Source organism: Haemorhous mexicanus, chromosome 7 (assembly GCF_027477595.1).
Source record: "Haemorhous mexicanus isolate bHaeMex1 chromosome 7, bHaeMex1.pri, whole genome shotgun sequence".
In the NCBI taxonomy this organism is placed as follows: Eukaryota; Metazoa; Chordata; class Aves; order Passeriformes; family Fringillidae; genus Haemorhous; species Haemorhous mexicanus.
The window spans coordinates 24129467-24152706 of record NC_082347.1 but is presented as its reverse complement, the minus strand read 5'-3'; the positions used below and the strand labels follow the sequence as shown (position 1 = coordinate 24152706).

General features: G+C 42.4%; 1 protein-coding gene across 5 annotated transcripts in view; it reads left to right on the top strand.

Moving 5' to 3' along the window:
- Positions 1-18193, top strand: part of MARCHF8 (membrane associated ring-CH-type finger 8) — an 87346-nt gene extending 69153 nt beyond the window's left edge. For 4 of the 5 annotated variants that reach the window (XM_059851490.1, XM_059851491.1, XM_059851492.1 and 1 more), the window contains 5 exons: positions 3744-3823; positions 4143-4988; positions 6884-7064; positions 10575-10722; positions 13211-18193. In XM_059851490.1, coding sequence (XP_059707473.1) covers positions 3744-3823; positions 4143-4988; positions 6884-7064; positions 10575-10722; positions 13211-13515 — 1560 coding nt within the window. In that variant the 3' untranslated portion in view covers positions 13516-18193. The remainder of the gene's footprint in view (positions 1-3743; positions 3824-4142; positions 4989-6883; positions 7065-10574; positions 10723-13210) is intronic. The other variant, XM_059851494.1, reaches the window with a different exon arrangement.
- The last annotated feature ends 5047 nt before the right edge of the window (positions 18194-23240 follow it).

Sequence of the window (23240 nt, the reverse complement as noted above, 5' to 3'; positions counted from 1 at the left end):
AATTGTTACCTTCAAAATTGCTGTGATTGTCTGAGTACCAGTGCAGAAGGCCATGCCGTGACCTCAGTGAATTGCATTAGATAGGAATGTCAATATACACAATTAACTAATTATTGACCTTTACTGAGCTATTTTAAGCAACCAGTCAGGCTGTACAGAGTAACTCGCAAGCACATGGCTCCAAGGCTTGTCACTGGAGGTGATGTTCCTCCATGCGAAGGGCATGACAGTCCACAAAGTTTCAGCAAGTGATTGTGGGGTTAGAAGGGTCAACATCAGGCTGTCAAGGCTTAGGCTACATGACACATATGAACGTGGCAGAAACCTCCTGTGAGGAGGAGTGCTCTAAAACCAACTGCTGCTACTGCCATTATAAATATCCACTTTGGCCAAAGGTGCAGATACCTGGGAGGTTGCTGCTGGGGCAGTAAGGGCGGCGTGTACCAGAAGCTACAGAGTGGAGAAGGCTTTGACTGCTTATTTTCCCAGCCTCTTCAGAGCTGAGCTGTGTGTGGGAGCAGCATCAGAGCTCCAAGATAGCTGGACCCACCTGTTTCATTCACCTATCGCCTCCTCTTCTTCGCCATGTTCTGTCCCAAGGCTGCCTGTATTTCTTTTCTGTGGCCCCTCTGCCTGAAAGGTGCTGTGACTGAGTCAGTAGACCCAGGTGAGCTGGGAGGACTGGCCAGCAGCAGTGATGTGTAACCCTGCTTCTAGATGCAGCAGAACTTGGTACTTAGGCTTTGGGCAGCAGCTTGCTGTGCTCTTGTCAGGGAGTTGTGCTTTCCTGTCAAGAGACTCACTGCTGTCACTGACTGGTGTTCCTAGGGAAGTGACTGGCATTAAAGCAGTGGTTTGTTTTACCTCACCTCACTATCCTACTCTGAGTTGCAGTGCAGCTCTGTAAAGTTCCATGAGCAAAAAGCATGGGACGAAAGGAGGACAGACTGAGTGACTGGAAGCTCATTGAACCATGGCTTTTGGTGGCAGCCACAGCTCGTTTGAACCAAGGGTGGGGCATAACTTCCTCCAGTGATTTGTTGTCCCCTTTTGTGGTGCCTATCCAAGTGTGTTAATTTCTGTTCATAGTTTGGTTGCACTTTCATTATGTATGAAAATAGAGAAAAGTATCTTTTGTTCTGAAGGAGAAAGATGGAGGGAAAGGAAATGCGCCTCAGACACTGAGTTTCTGTAAACCACTCTGAACAGTACTGGCATCTAGAAACAGAATACTAAGCTTGAAATGCAAATGAAATTCCACAATTTCTTTTTTGCCCCAGCCTTTTGATTTCCCAAGTGGCAAGACTTTTAATACTCTTGGTACCAGAAAATTGGATCAAGGAACCAGTAACATGGTTTTGGAAGGGAAATTTTGGATCATTGATTCTAGTCATCTTCTATTAGACTGTCACATCATACATTCTGCTGTTCTTTTTTAGAAGAGTTCATTGCTAAACTGAAGCAGCTGAGAGATTGGATTCATTCTTCACAGGTTACCTTCTGTGATTTGCTCATAACATAAAACCTGAGACACGTTTATTAATTGATTTGTGACTTCGCTTCCAACAATATATAGCTCTGTCTCCATGGCAGAATACAGCTTGCTGTTTTACTGGTTTAATATTTTGTTTTTAGAAGATTGCTCAATATGTCTTTTAAACTATTTCATTATTTTAGTTTTATTAATTTGCAGAGTGAAACAGTTTCTCAGTAAATTAGTGTCAGATCTTTCATTAAATTGTGAGACTTTGAATTAAAAAAAAGTTTCTGCACAAACCCTTAAAAAAGATATGCTATGAAATCAGGTGTACCTGCTTTTAGGAGATGTTAAACATCAAAGAGCAAATTTCCAACAAATACCTGAATTCACATCACTGCATGATCAGAATCCATGTGCAAGTGGTGTAAAATGTAAAGAACTGTAGTTTCCTGGATAAAGCCAGTAATTTTTCTTTGTCTTTCATTTGTTTTGTCGCAGTCATTACATAGCTCAGTTTGCTTTCTGTCCCAAGGTTATTCTACTGGGTTTTATTCTCTACATGTACCCAGCTTTGGGTAAGATGGGAAATAAGTTACAGTGTCTAAGGGTTAAGATATGTGTCTGAGTGTTGACTGTATTGCCTTTGATCCCTGCAGACCCAGCTGTAAATGGATACCTGTTTTTTTCAGTGTCTGTGCACCTGAGGTGTCCTAATGTGAGGGCAGCTACATTGTTGTCTATAGTGCTGTTGACTAGAGAAATAAGACCTTAAAAGATGAGTTCTGTGACAAGGAGGGTGATTGTTTTATGTGTATTTATAAAGTGGCATGTGTATGTATCTTCTCTCACAAAGAAATAAAGTGTATAATGTGTGACCAGGAACCTTGGTTTTGCTATCATAGGATAAAAGCCTGTGGCAGCCTTGTTTAAATATACAATTAAGTATAGAATTGACAAGTCCCAAGACAGATACAGTTTTGCAGCATGATCAAGCCAGTGATAACTGCTGATGTCTGAAGCTGAAGCACAGGGCTGGGTGCAGCATGCTTCCGTGGTAGCACACCTTTTATCACCTGAGGTCTCCCTGGTCTGGCTGTCTGCAGTTGCCTGACCCAGGTCTCTGCTGGCAGTGCTGGTTTCTGTGCAGCCCACTGTGGAGATGACATTTCTGTTGTTCTGCTGACTGCATTGTTCTTTCCTGGGTTTCAGGCTTTGCTGTGCAGATCAAAAGATCTGTAAAGCTTTGTTTGAATTTTGAAGTGCAAACAGTGTTTTGCAGCAGTGGGTGAGAGTGCAGCCTGTCCAGCAGCTGTGGAATATGAGAGACCCAGGTTTAAAGATTCTCTGTTATGAGGTTATTAATGCAGGTCTTCTCCCCGCAGAAATGTCCAGGAAGAGTTGAGAAGTTTGTCAAAATTACGTGCAGGATACAGCAGCAGAAAAGGTCTTTAATAAACAGCCAGTGGAATGACAGCTGAGACAATGCTCATTCTTAGCACATTGAGTTCAGATTTGTCTATTAAGTGTTAAATGTGCCAAGAGCTTCACTTTATGTTTTTGAGTTAGTTCAGCTAATTCTTAATTCTTCAGTTATTCTATTTCTCACTGCCTCTTGTTGTGACTTACAAATATGACTGCTGCCACACCTCCTCTCCTCTATGGATCTTCCAGGATGGAAGATCCTGTTCAAGTAAGAGCAGGACAAAAGGCCTGAAAAAGTACACTAAGTACTTCAGGGAATGGTCTGGGTTGGCAGATGGTGCTCATGTGCATATGCTAGTAAGGAATATAAGTCCTCAGGTTGTGTTTGAGTTACTGAGTTACTGGCGGTTCTGTTTTGTGAAGAAAACCCCAAGCCTCTAATCTCTTGCCATCATTGTTAGAGGAAGGATTAGCTATTACATGGTAGCTAAATTCCAACTAGTTTATACACACACTTCCATCTAATTATTCTAATTACTGTAGCATTGCTCATTTCCTGAGGTATTGTTCTGTGCAGTGTTTGACAGCTGGCAGGTTCCACTCCAAAGATGTCTGCATTTGACCTTGGGGTAAAACATTTCTGTTCTGAGCACTACTTCTCCAGGGATGAGACTCTGTGACCTTTCTTGCATTTAACAGTAAAGTAGCTTACTTTCAATGAGCCCTGTAGAGTGATTTCTGACTCCATATGCTGTGTTTCACCCTGAAGGGGATTGCTCTGCATACTGACTTCTGACTTGAGGGTGTCTTTGTTTGTTTGTTTGTTTTAATTTCACTGCAGGCTGGAAGTCCAACCTCTGTCTCTGCCCCTCATAGCTTCTCTCGGACTTCTGTGACACCATCCAACCAGGACATCTGCAGGTAAAGTGTGCCATTTGCGTGGCTACAGTGGGGCTCTGACAAGGTTCAAACTAAGGAAAAACAAAACTGAAAAAGCATGTTTATGGGGAAGTAAGCAATGTGGGGTTCCCACTTGAAGCATCCCATTTGTTTGACTCAACTGCTGTCTAACACTGCTTTGTTAAATCCTACTGACTGTTTGGCCCTGCTATGTTTGCCATTCCCACACTAGCTGTAATTCTCATCTCTTCACTTTTAATTATACATGTTCTCTTTTTTAATTGGTTTTTTTTTTTTTTTTTTTGCTTTCTGTGCTTTTATTCCACTATTCTGCATGCAGTTCCAGTGCAGTGTTTTCTGAGTGTTGTCATCACAGTCCAGTGCAGTCTGCTGTTGTCTTGAAAAATCCACACTGCCAGAGCCCTCTGACACAGGGGGTCACTGTGACAGTAATCTGTCAGGACACGTTACATGCAGCAAAGAGAAACTCCCGTGGGCAGGATCGGGGCCAGGCACTCAGGTCTGCTAAGAATGTAAAGCCCACCCGCACCCTGAAATTCTCCAAGTCCCTCAATGACGTGGACCAGAAGGCGCAGGGCACCAGCGAGTGCTTTGATTATGTGGAGCGAACACGCTCAGAAGGCAAACTGACCCTGAATCAAGAGCAGTGTTTAAGGATTAACAAATTTCATCTTAAAGAGAGGAAACCGCTGAATCTCAGGCCTCTTTCTTTTAGCAATTCTAAGCACTCCTATATCCCTTCCCTTTCCAACTACTCAAGTGCATCAGGAGGAGCAGAGAACCACAGCGCTGTACATATCCCCCTGCTGGAGGACAAGGTGGACCATGACTCCTCAAGGAGCAAAAAACTGTTGCGTTACCTTTTTTCCTTCTCCCACACCTCCAGCATCAGCAGCCTGCATAAATTTCACGAACTGGAGAGCTATTCCAGTCACTTCCAAGCTGACAAATCCTCCAGCATGCTGGTGGAAAGCACAGACTTCTGCTCTGATGATATGGGAGATGATGACGTCTTTGAGGACAGCACCTCAGTGAAACTCAAACCAAAAGAGCAGCGGGCACCACTCTGTTCAGTTGAGAAGGACAGTGACCTTGACTGCCCTTCCCCCCTCTCAGAAAAGTTACCCCCTCTGTCCCCTGTGTCCACATCGGGGGATACCTGCAGGTTGGTTTACCAGAGAGCCACCTACCTTTTTAACCCTCCCATGTGTGTTGGTGACTGTTCTGCTTTCCCCTGCCTTTGTGCTGTTTCTGTCTCTTCTTTTACCCTGTCACCTTGCTAATACAGTGTGTGTGATTTGAAGCATGCAGCCCTCTCTCTGCGGTCCTGCACCCCTCTGATGCACTTAACAAGGCTACTAAGCAAAATAACTTCCTTTGGAGTCAAATAAATTCTCCTAAAATTTATTTCAGGTTTGGGGTTCTGAGATATTTTATCAGAGGCACAGCTACTCATCATAAAGGTCAAGCTGAACATGTCTTAGCTTTTAATGAGCAATGTGTTGTCCTGACAGCACTGCTAGTTTGGTCGGGGGGGGGAATCAGGAGGAAAACAGACTGCTTGAAAATTGCTTGTGAGATCACATCAATATAGCTTTAGATTTTTTTCCCCCCCTCAGTTTGTATCCCAACACACTCTTTTATTTGTTACGGGCTTCCTGGTTTTCTTGATCAAAGGGTGTCTGAGTGCTGGCTGTTAGTGGTAGGCCTGTGTGATGTCTATAGTGTGAGAGTCAAAAATGATGGGTGTCGTCATTCCAGCTACAGAGGATTAATCATGTGCACAGGTGTCAGGAGCAACAAGATCTGGACTGTTTTCACAGTGACTTGTCTGCTGGTCTGCCCTGTCCCACATCAAAAATGTGCTTGAGGAGCAAGAGTCATCAAGTTCAGGAGCAAATGTCTAATCCCTCTACCTAGCATTTTATTATCCTAGTCTTTCTCCTCCCTAACAGCACTTCCTAAAGCTGCCTTTGTTATTACTTTCCAATATTACTTGATTTCCCCCCTCATACCACCATATCTAGTTCTGTACTGGCTTACCATCAAGATGCTGTTGTAATCCACCCACACTTTCATTTCCACTTGCCAGCTATCAGCAAGGTCACAGAGGCAAGATGCTACACATCAGTACGAGATTTCGGTAATAGACAGGGATGGCAGCAGGCCAGAACGTACTTCACATATGCTTAGCAACTTGTATTCATTCCCTGAGCTCCTCACCAACCCCCTTTCAATTTGTGACCTCTTCCACATGGTTAGAAGGACTTCACAATGCTTGGTGCTACCCAGGGGTTGTGTATAAATTAAATCTGGAAATCAAATGTCAACAGCTGGTAGTAACTCTTTATCGGATGTCTTTGCTGTTTGCACAGTTAGGCTGTGAGAAAAACAGGTAATTTTGCAGAGCTGATGCTTCCTTAGCAACTCTTGCTAAGTCAGATTTGGAGAAGCAAAACCATTTAGAGTAAGTATGTTTTGGACAGATTCAGTTTTGTAGTTTTGCATTGTGAATCTGTCTCTTAGGAATTGGCATTGGAATTAATGACTTGTGTAAAATCTAGGCTGTCTAAATTAGTTGTTCATGATCCTGGGATGGACTGTTTCACCCTTGGTATTGGAATTTTGTTTTATCTTCTATTTCAGACCCTAGTACATGAGTAGCTGTACCTCTCTGTGCATATTTTGTCTTTGGAAGTTCTGTCTGATCTGTTTAAATGCTATTTGCAGTTAAGTGCTATTGGTCTGGGTGGAATGTTGTCATTTCTTGCCCCATTTTTTCTTTCAGGTTCTGCATTTCTGTCAGGCTCTATGTGTGTGCATCATCTGTGAGAAAGCAGCTGTCTGGTCATCTGTGTCTGTGCTTAATTATTTTGTGCCTGTGTATGTGGTTGTGCAGCAATTGAGTTGTTTAGTTTTAGCTCCTTTGTGGAACACATTCCTTTGATTTCTATGTCTCGGGATCCTCAGTGAACATCCATGTGTGATCACAGATATTACATGGCTCTTCCACATCCTTTCTGTTCCCTCTTCTAATGAGCAGCTTTACTTCTGATTCAGGATATGTCACTGTGAAGGAGATGATGAGAGCCCTTTGATTACCCCCTGTCACTGTACGGGCAGTCTTCACTTTGTGCACCAGGCCTGCCTGCAGCAGTGGATCAAGAGCTCGGATACGCGGTGCTGTGAGCTGTGCAAGTATGAGTTCATCATGGAGACAAAACTGAAGCCTTTGAGAAAGGTAGGCAGGACCTGCTTCCCCAAGAACATGCTTTGTTAAACAGAGATCCACACTGGAACAGGCTGTGCCCACGAGCCTGCAGCACCCTCCATGTGTTTATGCATGGGTTGGTGATTTTAGAGCACAAAACTCTACAGTTACTAGTACTTTTTTAATGGCGAGCTTTGTATCACTGTTAGCTGCTTTAGTTTGTGGCTCTAAGATCCACATGGCTTTTAAGTTCTCTTCAAAAGATGAGAACTTAAACTCTCTCTTCAAAAGATGAAGGTTTTACATCAAATTTATTTTAAATCACACTTTTTGGATGTAATTTAGTTAAAATTTGTAGCTCTCCTTTTCTTTATAAAGGATCAAACTTACTTAGTGAAAATAATACATTGTAAGTAGAAGGTGGTTCCCTGTTAAATGTGTTTTATTTTTTACCTTTTCTTAGGCTGTGAATGTCTGCAACCTGTATTTTTGTTTAATAGATAAGTATCTTTCATAAATCTGGTGATTTAAAGTATAGGTGCTTCTATCCTCAATTTGTTCTCCCACATCCTCTGAGCTTTCAATGTCAGATCCTGACATCAGGGGTTTGAGATGGAAGTCTCTGGTATTCTTAGCACAGACAAATCTTGCCATCTCTACCAAAGTGGAAGAGGTTAATAACGATAACCTCAGTCTGGAACTAGAATAAATGAGAAACATTAAATTCAGTTGTGATGAGCCTGAATCATGTAGGGTGAGAAGTTTGGACTGCAGCTATCCAAAAACTATTATGAGAACTTATCCAAATCCTAGGAGTGACTTCTAACAGAAAATAGAGCAGATTTCAAACACTTCTTATTTTTTCAGAGACATGTACTGTCTACAAAATGTAGAGCTTAGCATGTCCAGCATATAGGATGTCCTTTGCTTATGACTGTGGTGGATCATTGCCTTCTAAAAATGCAGATTTTGGCTTCGTAGCCCCTTGCCACAGAGTGTAGTTGTTTCAGAGCTGCAGAATTGGTCATCATAAGCTCTGTTGTCTGCACAGACAATACTTTGCACAGTCCAACCATAGGACAGGAAAGAAATTACTCTAGAGAATCCAGAGAGTTGCTATAGTTGTCAGTTGACTGCTGTTTTTTTCCTGTGCTCACTCTGCCTAGAGTGGGTGGTGAACATTTTCTGAATATTTGTGCCCTGTGGGAAAAAAAAATGTTGTGCACCTTCAGAAATGAGTCACTCAACATCATTAGTTATATCTGAACAGGTCATCTGTGGGAAGCAAGTTGCCAGAAGGTAGGTATAGAGCCATAAATAGAAGAGTTTGCCTCTCAAATACATATAAAGAGTCCTTTTAGAGGTTCAGCTGCAGCAAAAGGATAAGATGCCTCTTTATCTTCAACTCAGCCCTTGTGGTAGGTAGCCTTTAAGTCAGGAGAAAACAGCCTGGAACTGGTGAGTATGATCAGGATGGGACAAATAATAGGGCTTCTCCTTGTCTGTAGGGTAGAAATGGAATTAAACTTCCTTGGCATCTTAAGGTTGTATTGCAGCATTAAGCTGTTCAAACGCTAAGTTACTAAGGGAAGAGAGTGAGAACAAAATGTGTCATGGCTCAAATGAAGATGAGGGCAGACGAGAGAGAGATGCTTAATTTGAAAATTTCGATGAAAAAAAAGAGGCATTAAATCTAAATTTTCTCCTGTTTTTTGTTGTTGTTGTTGTTTGTTTCAAAAACACTTGAAGAGTCTGGAACTGCTGACTATTTTAAGTGGGAAATGGCACATGCTGTGTCATCAGAACATTACAGCAGGGACCTGCAGATTTGAGTTTCCTCTCTGGGCTAGTGTGCAATTTGCAGAATATTTTCTGTTTTGCTTTGCAGTTGTCTCTCTTGAAGCAGTGAGGCAATGCAAGCTGGTTTTGTGACTGTGGAGCCAGCAGCTCACAGGAGGTATTGTGCAGCAGAGGAGCCCAAGCTGTGGAACAGAAAAGAGAACTGTAAATTAGTCAAAGCATAGGTCCTCCTGGCTCTGTAAAAGCATTTGCAAATAGATTTACATAGTTGCTTTTTGGCAAAATAATTTGATTAATTTGTACTTTCTATCAAAAGGCAACACCTTTTTATAGAAACAAAAGCTTCTATTTTCTATTCAAAATACAACATGCAAAGGAAATGTTTTGTCCAATCTTTTTCTAAAATGATTGAAAAATACAGCTTTCTAGTACGACAAGTCCAGCATGTAATTCCTGGAAGTACTCAATTCTTTTGCCATGATGAGGTTTGGATGCCCACATAACTGGAAATGAGGCTTGGGCTGGACAAAGAGATGAGTCTGTTGGCAGCACAGAGATGATCACAAAGTCTCTGTCTCATGTTTCAACCATTCTCATTTTTGTGGCAGAGGAAGCAATAATTCAACATAATGGATTATTTCAGTCATACCATTCAGGTCATCCTCACCCCCTTCCACATTATGCCTCCTTTTTGAAGTCCTCTTTTTCTACAAATTGTTCTACAAGACATCAAATGCACCTTCTTATGCATGAGATGTTTATATGTCCCAGCATGTATTTTGTGAAAGTGTGAGAAAAGCCTGTCATAACTCTCTTCCAAGTAGATATGCTGAGGGATGTGTGTCCCACATGCAAAAAATTTCATCATATACATAGGCAAAATTACAGAAAAGAAAATTTAAAGCACAACTTCTGGGTGTCCCAGGTATGTCTGGCATATTAGAAACATCTATAATAATTGTCTGGTTTCCTTGTATCTTTCTGAAAGTACATTGGCCTGATTTTGTGGTTTTGTTTTGGGCTATATAAGTATTATTGATAGATGGAGAACTGGGGATTTAATTTGCAGCATCCTCTCACTTAGAAAAGCTGTCACCCCCATTGTGTATATTCTATGGACATATGTGTTTAAGTGCACTTGAAACACTGAAAATAAAGTGTGAGTGTCACTGCTATAAGTGGTGTTAAATATGAGTGAAGATTGAATGAAACCCCCAGAGGCAAGAGGTGGGAGCTGAACAGCCATGGGACTCTGAGACCTCACCATGAGGTGTCTTTACACACCCTGGTCAGTGGAATTCTGTGCCATTTCCATTGTTCAGTTGAATGCCTCCCTGAGCAAGGGTACCCACTCCCGCCTGAGATGCTCAGCTGCAGCTGGAGGTACCTGCTGCCAAGTGGGGAACCCAGGGAAGAGCAGCCTTGCTTGGGGCCCTCTGTGCTGGAGTTGCCCCTCTGTGGGTAAGCAGGGTGTGATGACATTGTCCTGAGTCACAGGGTGGGAGCTGAGCACTGAGTCCCCTCTGGCAGCAGGATGGCTCCTGTCACAGCAGGGTGAGCTGCCAGCCATCACACACATGCTGTGACCAAAGCAATGATGCCATCTGACTTTTAGAATCTCTGTTAGGAGGAAACTGGTCTCCTGCCTGGTTTTTGTTCTTATCAACGTTCTCTTTTCATACTCTCTAGTAACTACAATAAACTCCTAATCTCTTGCTCTGGTTCCTGGTTTCTTACCAGTGGGAGAAGCTGCAGATGACAGCCAGCGAGAGGAGGAAGATCATGTGCTCTGTAACATTCCATATCATTGCCATCACCTGCGTTGTGTGGTCTCTCTATGTCCTGATAGACAGGACTGCTGAAGAGATTAAACAGGGACAAACTACCGGTATGTTACTTGCTTATCTTCCCACTTATTCTCTTGGAATAATTCTTTATCCTGATTGCAGAGAGGATGTGGAACATAAGTGTTAAACTTAGACTAGTCAGCTTTACCCTGGTGTTGGGTTGGTTTAAAAGTACAGTTCTAAAATTATTTAGTTAAATCAGTAAATTAACCAGTGAATTAATCCATGGGTACTTTTCAAATCTATTTCAGGTCAGTTTAGTTAGCAATTGTGAAATGCATGGATATGAGAGCTTATCCACTGTAGCCAGACACAAAGTTGCACTGCCTCAGCAAATTTAGGTCTAAATTTGCAGATAAGGATATAAGCATTTGTTTGCTGCTATGACTACCTTTAAACTGGGCAAAACTGCAGCAGTTTTTAAAAAGAGAAGAAGTAAGAGGAACCTAAATTCAAATCTTTGAGGTAAATCAACAGAGTTTTCTTTCCGCCCAGTCATCTGTGGGCTGAGTTAGTCATCAGTGAGCCATGTTAGGCTGGGAAAACTTTTATGAGTGATTGCACTTGAAGCAGAAGAAATTCGAGTTGAATTTTAGGACTCCTGTTTGCACAACTGAGATAAGATGCTTGCAGTCTTATCAAGGGCTGCCACCCTCATGCACAGGTACCTTGACTTCTTGAATAGAAGGTTTTCTTTAGTATGTCAGCAGTAAACGTGCCAAGCTGAAATGTGTTTACTCAGGTATGCTGGGCCGCAGATTTGCAGCTGTCACAAAACTATTCCTCGGGCAGCTGAGCCTGAAGGTGGGGTAGAATGGATGGAAGCTGTTAGAAGGCAAGCTGTCCTTGCTTACAGAGCACTGCATGCCAACTAGACATGCAGGTGGAAAATGTTCTGCTGCGGATTGAACAGTGTCCTTCGGGGAGGTGGTTGAGCGCTGATAAACCTGTAAATCCACAGAGCTCTTACAGTCTCTTCAGAGCAGAATCTCTTGAAATTAAAAAGTTATCCTCTCATTTAGGCTATAGCTGCATTGTTCACAACTTCAGTCAGGAGGCTCCTTTCAAGAAATTTCTTAATTTCTGTTCCATCCAGCCCCATTTCTTCCATGAACAGTGAACATTATTGGCCTTTCAAAAGTGTAAGGTTTCCATATGATAATGAAAAGGATATGTTTTCAAAACTTTATCATCTCCAGGTCATTTTTTCCTGTAAATATAGGAGGAATGATGTGAATATTTGGTACATATTATAGTGCTTTCTTTCCTCCTTTCATTTGGATTCTAAATCCAGGGAGTGCTGTAATGAGCTGGGGGATGGAGGAAGTGTGTTTGGATATATATTCATGTCCACACAGGGGCAAGCATGTGCTGTCACTGCCTACAGACAGCATCAGACAGCTCATCTTTGAATCAGAGGGTCAGATATGAATCACAAGCGGGATTTCATCAGTAGTAGGGCTGCAATGCCCTTTGTATTTTGGGACTAAAATATTTTAATTCCTCCCTCACCGCCGTGCCTTTCCCAAACCACACCAGCCCTGTATCTTGGTTAAAACTTTGAAGAGTTGGGAATATGCAATTTTATTCTCTTAAAACCTGATAATGGTTGATTCAGCATATTTTCATATCCATCTTGTGATGGCACTTATTTTAAAGAGGCTGGATGAATACAGGAGCTATGTAAGCAGAATATATATAAAATGAACAGTTTTTCATTTAAAAGTGGTTGATAGAAATGTAACAAGATCCACTGTCTAAATGTTCAATTTAAACAAATTTAGGCAAAAAGTGATGGTGGTGGTTTTTAAGGACAGAGGGTAAGCTTGGAATGCTTCAGCATCTCCAGCCCTTGTAGTTTTGTATCAGAGATGTTCTAGTGCAGATACAAGTTATTGAGTGTGATGCAGATAAAATTTTCCTTGTCTACATAAAAAACATGTCAAGCTATATGGTAACAATAATTCCTTTATGTCTCCTCGTGCTGTGTGATCACAGAGTGGAACAGACTTCTTGAGTTGAGTCTCTGCTATGAAGAGGAAACCATGCCATAGAATCCCTTTCATAATTTGATCCAGTCTTTGTTTAAAAACAGGTGTAAAAGGACCTAAGTGTATTACTGGTGGTTGCCTTGACTCTGTGATTGTACTGCATCAAGGCTCAGACACAGAAAATCAGTTGTTTTGGTTTTTTGTCTGGTGGGGAAGAATGTGATACATGAAGCAGAAGTCTGTGTGTTTGTCTTGAAGAGGGGGAAAAAAAACCAGACAGGAAAAATTGCAAAATAAGAATAGCTGGCATGACCCAAACTCTGTGACAGTTTCCTTACAGTATATTTTTAAAAGATCCAGTTTAGACCAGCTTACGAAAGTTTGGCTGTAGTAAATTAAGCTACTTACATAAAGTTTGGAAACCCAACATGACCTCTATATATCCTGGAGAGGTGATAGGATAATTTCCAGGACTTGCTGTTTGACTGGCAGTTTCTGAGATGAATTTAATTGTTCTTTTTATTTTTTTTACTTCCAGGTATTCTAGAGTGGCCATTTTGGACTAAGCTGGTAGTTGTGGCTATTGGTTTCACTGGAGGACTTCTGTTCATGTATGTACAATGCAAGGTGTACGTACAGCTGTGGAAGAGACTTAAAGCTTATAACCGAGTAATATATGTACAAAACTGTCCAGAAACTAGCAAAAAGAATATTTTTGAAAAACCTGCACTAATGGAGCCAAACTTCGAAAGTAAAGAAATGTTTGGGGTTCACCATTCAGACACAAACTCTTCACATTACACAGAGCCAGAAGACTGTGCTGCAGAAATCCTTCATGTCTGACTGCTAGCTGGAAGGGATATTTCCATATGTCCTTGAAGATTTTAATATCACTGTTTACTGCAAACTGCTCTACCTTTTTAACGACAGCAAACAGCTGAGGGCTGGCGGATGAATTTTTTATATTTGTTTTTTTTTTGTTGGAATTTTTAAAATCCCTTAGGCATATCTGTCAATGTCATCATGGTTGCATACCTCTCAACATTTTGTGTCTCATACTGGCTGATCAAAGAGCCACCGGATGAGGTATTCACAGGGTAGAATGAGCCTTGGGTTTGGTATTAAGGAAGCCGCTAGCGAGCTGTCACCAATTTCATGGAGTCTCTTACTTTAGAACATGATTCTTAAGTGATTCTGGAGGATGTGTAGTGTGGGGTTGGTTGGTTGGTCTGTTCTTTATGTGAAGATCAAGGAGGTTATCCCAGACAGTGAGAGAAAGGAGGGGGAGTCTAATCTACCACTAACACTGCCACTAACATTGTGTCTCAAGCAGCAGATGTAAAATTTTGCTTTACATATTGCGATGAGACTTACAAAGCATATAGCACTTTTAAAAATCTTTATTTTGTGATATGTATGTCAAATGAGAATGAAACTTGAAAGAATGTGTCATTTTTGAAACATTTCTTAATTCTTTACCCCATTTATTCTTCTGAAACAGAAACCTCTTGCCTTATGAAAAAAAAAAAATTAAAATTTCAGCCTGTGATTTTCCCCACATGCCCACATTATCCTACTAAACGTAACACTAAAAAATTCTGCCTCTTTGGGTTTCCTTTAAGGAGCAATTTTCTTCAAAGGATATTGCACTTGTGACATGTGTATGAGGAGTAGTGGATGTGTAACATGTTTGTTTTCAGTGGTTTCAGTGTTCTGTTTTGGGGTTTGGTTTTGATTTTTTTCCCAGCAGGTCAGACCATCAACATACCTGCGCATATATACCTGAAGTAGCTTTCATTCCAAACCATTGGCAAAGGGTTTGTTGCTATATTGATAAAAATGTGAGCTGTTACAGAAAAAAAGGAAACTCAGTCAATACAGCTGAAACTGGTTTTCTTTCTTTAGTGCTGTGTCATGTTTGAATTACCCAAGAATTTGATATTGTCAGAGGAGATGCTAACTTACAAGTCTAGGACGTAAATATCACTTAAAGTGGATAAATTTAAAACTACCTGCTTGTTGTGATGTACTTTGTGGTCAGAGAATAGTATTATCTGTACTTTTGAATTTGGGACTGGCTTTTTAATCAGTCAGCTTTCATGCAAAGAGAGGGACAGCTTTAAAATCTGTTTGCAAGGCTTTTAGTTGCCCAAAGCCTGGGGTGTCTGCAGTTGATTTGTTTGTCCAGTCTGTTTCACTGCACCACTGTCCAGCTTTGAGCCCTCATTTAACCAAAGCCTCAGTGTGACTAGAGCAGAAATGAAGCCCCATGAAAAGTCAGCACATGAGGCCTCTGCATTTGAAAGCTGACTTTCCCTACCTGAGCCCTGTCTAAATCTCTGTCAAGTCAATGATGATAATATGGCTGGTTTTAGTAGGAGTTGCCTGGCCTTCTCAGGTAAAAGTTTCTGTTTACTTGTTGAGACAGTGAACTAAATTCTTAGCTCTAGTTCAAGTTTCACTTAGTATTTTTGAAGTACAACTTTGGGTACATTTTTTCATAGTAAAAGCAGCTGCTTTAAGACTTCTTAAAATATAACAGTAAGAAATCAGGGATTTTTTCCTTAAAATGTAATATTAATTTATTTCTAAATCAATATTTTAATAGAAGGCAGAGAAGGGACTCTGGTAAGAGAACACTCATCCCAGTGGTTTCTAGAAGCTGTTAGAGGAAAAGCACGTGTGCCTCTTTCACTTCATGCTTGAAGCTTACTGTCTGTGATCTCCATGAACAACGTGGTACCTTGTTCTTGAGATGTGTTAAAACATCCAGACCTCTGGGCAGTCCTGGTAAAGCTGCACTGGCATGGATTTGTGTACTGTACTAGCTGTCAGGATGTCCCATGCTTAAGTGATACAGGCAGACAAACCCTGCATACCCTGCTAGTATCGGGGCAGTCTTTGTGACCATACACGTGCAGAGTTTGTTGCCTGTGCCTGCCATAATTCAAAGTGCAATTACTTAAGACCTTTCCTGAACTCTGCTGTGGGTGATCCTCTTCTATTTTGAGAACCCAGACAATACACTGTCTCGTTTTGTTTTCTGTTTTGTTCTGTGAAAGATTCACTAGATAAACTCAGGTAGGTTAAGTATCAAGTCTTGCACACCTTCATGATGTCCTTCTGAAATGCCCAAGTGCACAGGCCTGCCTGTCTGTGAGATGCTCATGTTACAGCTGTGACATGCACAGGCTCAGCTGCCGAGCGGTGCTGTGCGCGTGCTCATCCTGTCTGCGGCCGCCAAGTGAAAGGAAGATGGACAAGTCCTGTATGAAACCTGGCTGTCCCCAGCTCACCTGAGCGGCTCTGGGGTGTGAGCAATGCTCTGACCTGGCCAATACAATGAAGATGGACAAGTCCTGTATGAAACCTGGCTGTCCCCAGCTCACCTGAGCAGCTCTGGCTCTGGGGTGTGAGCAATGCTCTGACACGGCCGATACAGCGCACCGCAGCTTGCTGGTTCTGCTTCAGTCACTGTTGTACATGATTCTAGGTGAAACATTGCAAAATCTCATTTGGTGTTTTGGAAGCTGCATGTGGAATGTGCCAGGTATTGTTCAGTGTATTCAGGATACTGGAGGTTTTTGCTGTGCCCCTGAATATCTTAACTTGTAAAGAAAAATCATCTCCAGCAAAATCACTTGGGGAAAAATACTTGTGAATGAAAATGTTTTAGCCAGTGTTGCTGCTAACAATTCCCTCTCCCAACGGTTCTTTTTGGAATGAAAATTAAGGCCTGTTATTTAAACTCTTTATACTGCTGTGGAATGCTCATACCAGGAAAGGCTGCAGAAGAGATCCATCTGTCAGGGGGGTTCATTTATGCTGGTGACACTTCTCATGCTGATTCTTGCTTGGTGTTAATGGTGGGCATCTGGAGATGCAGTTCTCTGCTTCTGCATGGTGCCATGAAATATTGGAGAAGGCTGAATGGTGCTTTTTTCTTCTTTCTCCTGAAGAAGATACTGTTGACTTTTCTCAGCTTCCAGCTGTGAGGCACTGATGCCAGCTCAGGTGAGCTCTGTCCTTTCCATTCAGATGTCAGTAAGGGGAACAATCACCCCCTCTTAGATCAGGCTCTCCAGTACTTCCTTCTGGCAGCTTTTGAAATTACTGAAATAGAAGCCTGGTCCTTGTACCTTGGCCAAAGTTAGCTTGGGTTACTGTGAGACTTTCCTGAGACCAGAATTTAAGTAGGAGGGAGCATAGGCTTAATGCCATGTACTACAGTCCCTTTCCTAGGTTGTCAGAGCCTTTGCTGATATCCAGTGCCCCAGATAACTGACCCCATTCTACTGACAGCACTCCTGTCCAAAAAGACACCATCTGGGCCAAGAAAATTCCCCTGCTGCCTGACGTTTGATGAATCTGCCAGGTCATGAACATGCATGATGTTAGAAATACAGGTGTGTGCTGCAGAAGGTAGGTCCTGTGTAAGAGCTGATGAGATACTAAATTCCTGTGGATTCTCAGGACTTTTTTCATCTGTAAGCCTGTGTTTTGGGAGTGATAGTGGTGTTTAAAATGTGCTCTGAAGAGATGGCCAGACCCTGGGACAGCTCCCTCTGGTTGAGTGACACTGAGATTGGCTTTGCTTCAGCAGGAAGGCATTCAATGAAGACTGAATGAGCCTGTGAAGGGTTAGAGAAGAACTGAGCCTCTGTGCTGTAGCTGGGAGTTCCTGGCAAGCAGTCATAACTCTGTTCAAGCCAAGCCTCTCTACTGATCAGAGCACGAGGCCCACTTGGTGCTGTAAGGAAGGGGGCTGCTTGGCCTGCCACTCCATGGTGGGGAGCCTTGGAAGTGATGCATGGATGCCACCATGCACAGGAGCTGGTTGCTTCTGCCCTGTGTGTGGCAGAATATGTATCTATTGCAAAGTAGGAACCAGGTCCAAATTTCTCCTAAAGGTGATGTGTGTTAAGATACAGATTTCTGGTGTGGTCTGCTCTGGAGACTGGCCAGCAATGAAAGGGGGGAGGTCAGTGACTCTGGGTTGGGTCTCTCTCAGATATGGGTCAAAAAGGGTAAATACAAAAGCAAGGATATTGCTGGCTGGATTTCCTTAGTGTTGTATTAGATACACTAAGAAAATTTCAAAGTGGGACCTTTTATTTTGTGATTATTTTTTAGTTTTGAGATATTGCGGTGTCTGTATATTCCAATGAAGTACTGAAAGCACTTGTCTTTGTATAGAAGATAACTGTTTAAAAATTGCAGCTAATCTTGTATTTAGGTGAAACATTTGTAGATAGGTAATTGTATAATGTTGAAGAACTTTACACTGGCATGTGTTGTATAACGTTTATACAAGACACTTCATACTTCTGCAGAATTTTTTAGTTATTAAATTTCTAGTAACTTAATGTATAGTTTTGTATCCTTTCATGTATGTTCGTTTTCTCAGTATTACCACTTGCAGAATTATTTTTAGTTTCTTAAGCTGTAATTGGTTATTTGTGTGTGATACACAGGGTTATTGACTGCAGCAATAAAGTGTTTCTATAAAAAAACAAAAAAACCCAAACCCCTTATAGTATCCATTTTGTTTGAAAAAGCATGGAGAGAAAAACTGAGTAAGATGATGATCAAAACACAGAACTTGATGACTCTTCAGTGTAGCAGACCAGTGCAGAGCAGCATCCTGTGACAGTTTGATGATAAAATGATCCCTAATGATAAAGGCATTGTAACCATCAGAATAAATGGGCAGTTCCTTCTTTGCAGGTGCTTTGGCCTCAAATGCAGGAATTATGGGGAGAAGTTTCTGGCTTCTTCCATGAAGGAGGTGGGGAGAAAAGATTCCCATGGGCCTTAAAATCCGACCTTCTGGAATCAACACTGCATGGGGCATCAAATGCTTCATATCTAAGTCAGCATTTTCACATGCATCTGTGTGGAGGTGCAGAGCAGAAGATGCTCATTGCTATGACTTTCCTCTAGGAAGAATATTAATTTTGTGTACAGAAGAGGAAACCTTCAGCAGTTTCACTAGAACACATTTCTGGCACCAGTAGTTCAAGGAGGCTGCACAGCTGTGAGAGAGCCCGTTACAAAGGCATACACACCAAAGAGCAAAGACCTAGAGAGTTGTGTTTGTAACAGACACAAGGGGGCTCAAAGAAAAGCTTTTCATTTTCTTTTAGGTAAGGAAGGGAAGGAAGTCTTAAATATGCAACCCTGAAGAGAGTCTTCCATGCTAAACAAAAGTCTCTGTCCTGCATTTCCTTAGTAAAGAAAGTTTGGCTGTAGTAAATTAAGCTAGTTACATAAAGTTTGGAAATCCAACAAGACCTCTATACAAAAATACCCTCCTGGAGAGGTGGTAGGGTAATTTCCAGGGCCTGCTGTTTGACTGGCAGTCTCTGAGATGAGAAGCTGATAAATGGTTTAAGGAACAGAGCCCACAAAGCCATCTGGCTGCCACATAAAAAGTGTTCCTTGTCTTGGGCTCAGGCATCTCGAGTTAATTATAAATTAACTTACTTCCTCTTGTAAACCGTATTTTCATCTGAAAGAGTGTTACTGTCACTATGTGAAGTGTGTCCATCTCTGAGGCACAGAACAGCATTGGCTCAGCAGCATATGGCACAGCTGTGACTCCAGGAACAGGATTTTTCATCTGGTCCCCAGGAACTGGAGCTGGCTGGTGAGTAGTTACTGGCTGGCAGGACCAACATGACTTTTTTCTTGGGCAGGGCAGAAGGAGATAGTTGGGAAGCTGAAGGGAAGCATTTTGCAAGGTCCTTGAGTGCCCTGTGGAGGCTACAAAGGTGTCAGAAGATGCAACTCCAGCTGCCAATTCTGAAAACCAAGTCTACTCTCAAAAGCCTGGCTCATGCCTGCACTGCTGCTCGGCCTCCTGCCCTGCTACAGGACACCTCCCATCCCACTTCCCACAGCCACCCAGTGGACCAGCCGCAGGGTGGCTGGTCCTGTGTCAGCCACCCCTCCATTCAGATTTCCCTATCCCTTATCCACCTCATGCTGTGCTTGTCCTTCTCCTTTCAGTCTACTTGTGCAACCCAAATTTCCTTCCTCACTTGCCTTTGGGCCAGGCTGGCTGTGAGGGTTGTGCTAGGATGTACCAAGTTGCAGACAATGTGTGGTTGATAAGAGTGGCCACAGAAGTACCCCAAAGCAACACTGCAAGTAAAAGTCTGTGTGCCCTTGTGATCCCAGCTCTTCCTGTAAATCCTCTAGGCTCCAGTCTCTGATGTGTAGGGTGCTCTCTGACATTTTGGCATTGTATTATGTACCACAATACAGCAGAAGATGATTTTTCACTGCCTTGGGATGGATGGATAACATAAAATCAGGCAAGAATATCTCAATATAGAACAAGAATAGAACAGAGGAAAACAATTCATCTTGGCTAGATGGAGAAAGGAGGCAGAGGAGGGGTTTTTGGGAAAAAAAAAAATCAAAGAGCCCTGGACAAAGGAAATAGGAAGAAAATTCAGTGCATTATACAGGGTAGAATAATTAGAAATGCTCAGAATATTGCTCAGGCAGGGTCGAGTGATGGCAAAGTTTAGGAATACTCTTTAAAGTGCGTTCTAGGAAAAGGCAAGAATGTGTCAGAGGAACTGAGATCTGAAAGTAGAGAGTAGACTTTGAGATTATTAGGGAGATAAATGAAGTTGTCTCAAAGGCTTTAACATCAGAGGAGGGTTTGAAATAACTGAAAAAAACACCAGGAGGCTGTACAGAGCGGGCAGATGGGGGGGAAGATCACCACTCAGGGTATGCTCATTAAATCCTGAACCTTCAAGGAATCAGGCTTGCAATTCCCAGCATTTTTAGACTTTGCTGAAACAAACTTCCCAGCCCATTTTGCTGGTACCACCATGCTGTGCTGGGTTGTTCAGGTACTGTCTCAAAGGCCACCTGCCCACAAGGCAGGCCAAGCAGGCTTAGGAGGATGCGCCACTGTTAGAGCTGTAGGGTCTGGTGCTGGGACAGCAGGTTCCTTTGTCCTGGGAAACAGTTATCCTTATGGTTGAGAGAGGACGGGAGATGTCTTGGGCTGGTGACTTGATCCCAGCTGTGAGAGCACAGCTGTCTTGGATAGTGTGTCATAGATCCTATCTGCTTTACTCCTGAGCATCCCAAAATAACTCACCAAGTACCACTGTCCCCTTCCTACAGATAAACCAAGGTCTCGCGAGAGCCTGGCTTGCCACTTATTTTGCTCTCATGTTTACCTTCTTGCTTTTCAAGTGCTGTATTAAAAGAGAACTGATTCTAATAGTGGAATTATCTAAACCAGTATTTTCTTATGCCTGCAAGTTGATGGTTTATTTTATCCCAAAACTGCTTTCAGGATCACGTTAAATAATATACACCAGAGTTAAATAACATACACCAGAGAAATCAGCTGTCAGCTTCTTGCAACCTGGATGGTCCCATGCAGAAAAAGTATAAATATACTGTATTAAGTGTTGATACAGCAGCCCTCTTGGGGGTATGAAAGATTCAGCTGGTGCCAGAATTGCCACTGCCTGGATGGCAGAGCAAGGACACCGTGCTGAACTTTGCAGCTCTAAATTTCCTTACTGGGCGCTGAGGTAGGACAGAGGCAGTTCTACAAACCAGGAGGGGTTTTTTCTCCCCATTCTGGTGGAGTAATATGCAATTAGCATCCATATGTTCTCAGCTATTAAGCTCATGCCCCTTAGATTATTTATGTAGATTGGGAATTTCTGTAGGCTCTGCTGCTCCTCTCTGTCATTTGTTAATTGCTGCATTGTATCATTCCTCCCTACTCCTAGTCCTTATTAACATATTTCAGGACAGCCATCTGCCTACCCCAACTGCCTATAACCTCAGGAGGGCTGTAAGATACGTGACATCTTCCCAGAACAACCTTGTTTTTCACTGGCACTGCATGAAGGTAGAGGGACAGCAGCTGACTTCTGCTGTGAGTTTCCATGTAGTAAATCTGAGGGATGTTCAGCAAAGGGGAGCTGTGGGTTAGGAGCAGCAAATCTCTGGCAGAGTAGATGTGCCCTTGCAGGCAGCTGTCCTGCCCCACAGTAACACTCAGCCAGACCAGGAATAGCAGCTGCTCACATTTTAAGGACCTGGTTTCCCAGCTGCCTGCATGTGGCTGCACAGATCCTGCTGCCTTAGTGAGACCCTCTCCAAGACAGGAGCGAGGTGTTTGTGCACAGGTGGTGCAGGGAACAATTCCTGCTTCCCCAGGGAAAGGGTTGGGGGGGGGGGGGGTAAGCCTGAACTGGTGGTGACAGAACAGTGTTTGTCTCATGAGTGTGGTGATGTACTCTCTGGATAAAATGGTTGGGTTTGGTTTCTGTGAATCCTGCATTTTGTCTGGCAGGATTTTGACAAACTATTTGAAATTATGCCAAAAGTAAAAATTATCAATAACCCTTTGAATGTGGACCTCATGTTAAAAGTTAGAAGTACTGAAATAACAGACTTAAAAAAGAGACATAGCTGTGAAGAGGCTGGTGAGACACAGCAAATGCATTCCTACAACTTTCCTGTACAGGGCTGAGCTTATCTAGTGTTTTTTAATGAGTTTGTAAGAGGAGTTGTAACACTGTAGGGAAGGTCACAGTCAATATTTGTGCAGAACAGCCTCAAACCATGTGAAAACAGAACTCGTCACTCGGGGGAATGGAATTGTGTTCAAATGCTGCATCAGAGCAAAGAAATGTGGAAACCCACTGATCAAGATTTGAACACCACTTTGTTCCATATTTGCAGTGAAAATGAAGGTGTCTAGAAAGGGGCCATAGGAATGAGAAATCTGTTTCTGAAGCACTTGATATGTTAGAAGGGTTTCAGATATCTTTCAAAGAAGGCTGTGAACCTAAATTTAGAAACTTTAGGACTAACAGCTCTTGTGCAAAAACGAAACAGAACTGTGAGTTCTTAGAAATTTATGTGAAGGGAAGGGGAAAGCAAGGAAGATCTTACTGGGTTTATGGTGTGCTTCTATGTGATAACATTACCCATGGAAGTGATCAGAGTGCAGTAGCAAGGATCCCTTGCTGCTTAAATCTCGGAGGAGAAGTCAGATCTCTGGGCTGGGATTCTGCAACTGCCTCAGGTTGATCATGCAACAGTTGGCCATTTTGCACTTCTGTTTGTTATTTAAACAGTAATATCAGACTAGAAATTAATGCTGAGCACTTTTGAATCTTTTCTATGTCTACATATAAAAGCATGTCCTGAATTTGGGAGAGCCTTGAAATCTAAGTCACAATACAGAAAATGCTTGAGTTACTACTTGACCTGATGAGACATAGGAGACCTTCCCTGACTCTTCTGGGTGAGCAGAGCCCAGTATCTTCATGCCTCTGCAAAAGAAAAACAGGATCCTTCCAAGGGCAGCACAGGCTGTCCCTGTTGTCCCCATTGGTGTGTAACCACAACATGTAAGTACCTTAAAACATAGGACAGGCTACAGCCTATCGTGGGAAGCTGAAGCAGAGAATCTGTAAGCATATCTCGTGATGTGCTCAGCAGTCTGAGGGGCACAAGGCACTTTACAACTGGACTTGCCAGAACAGAAACAGGCACAGCCAGCAGCAGCT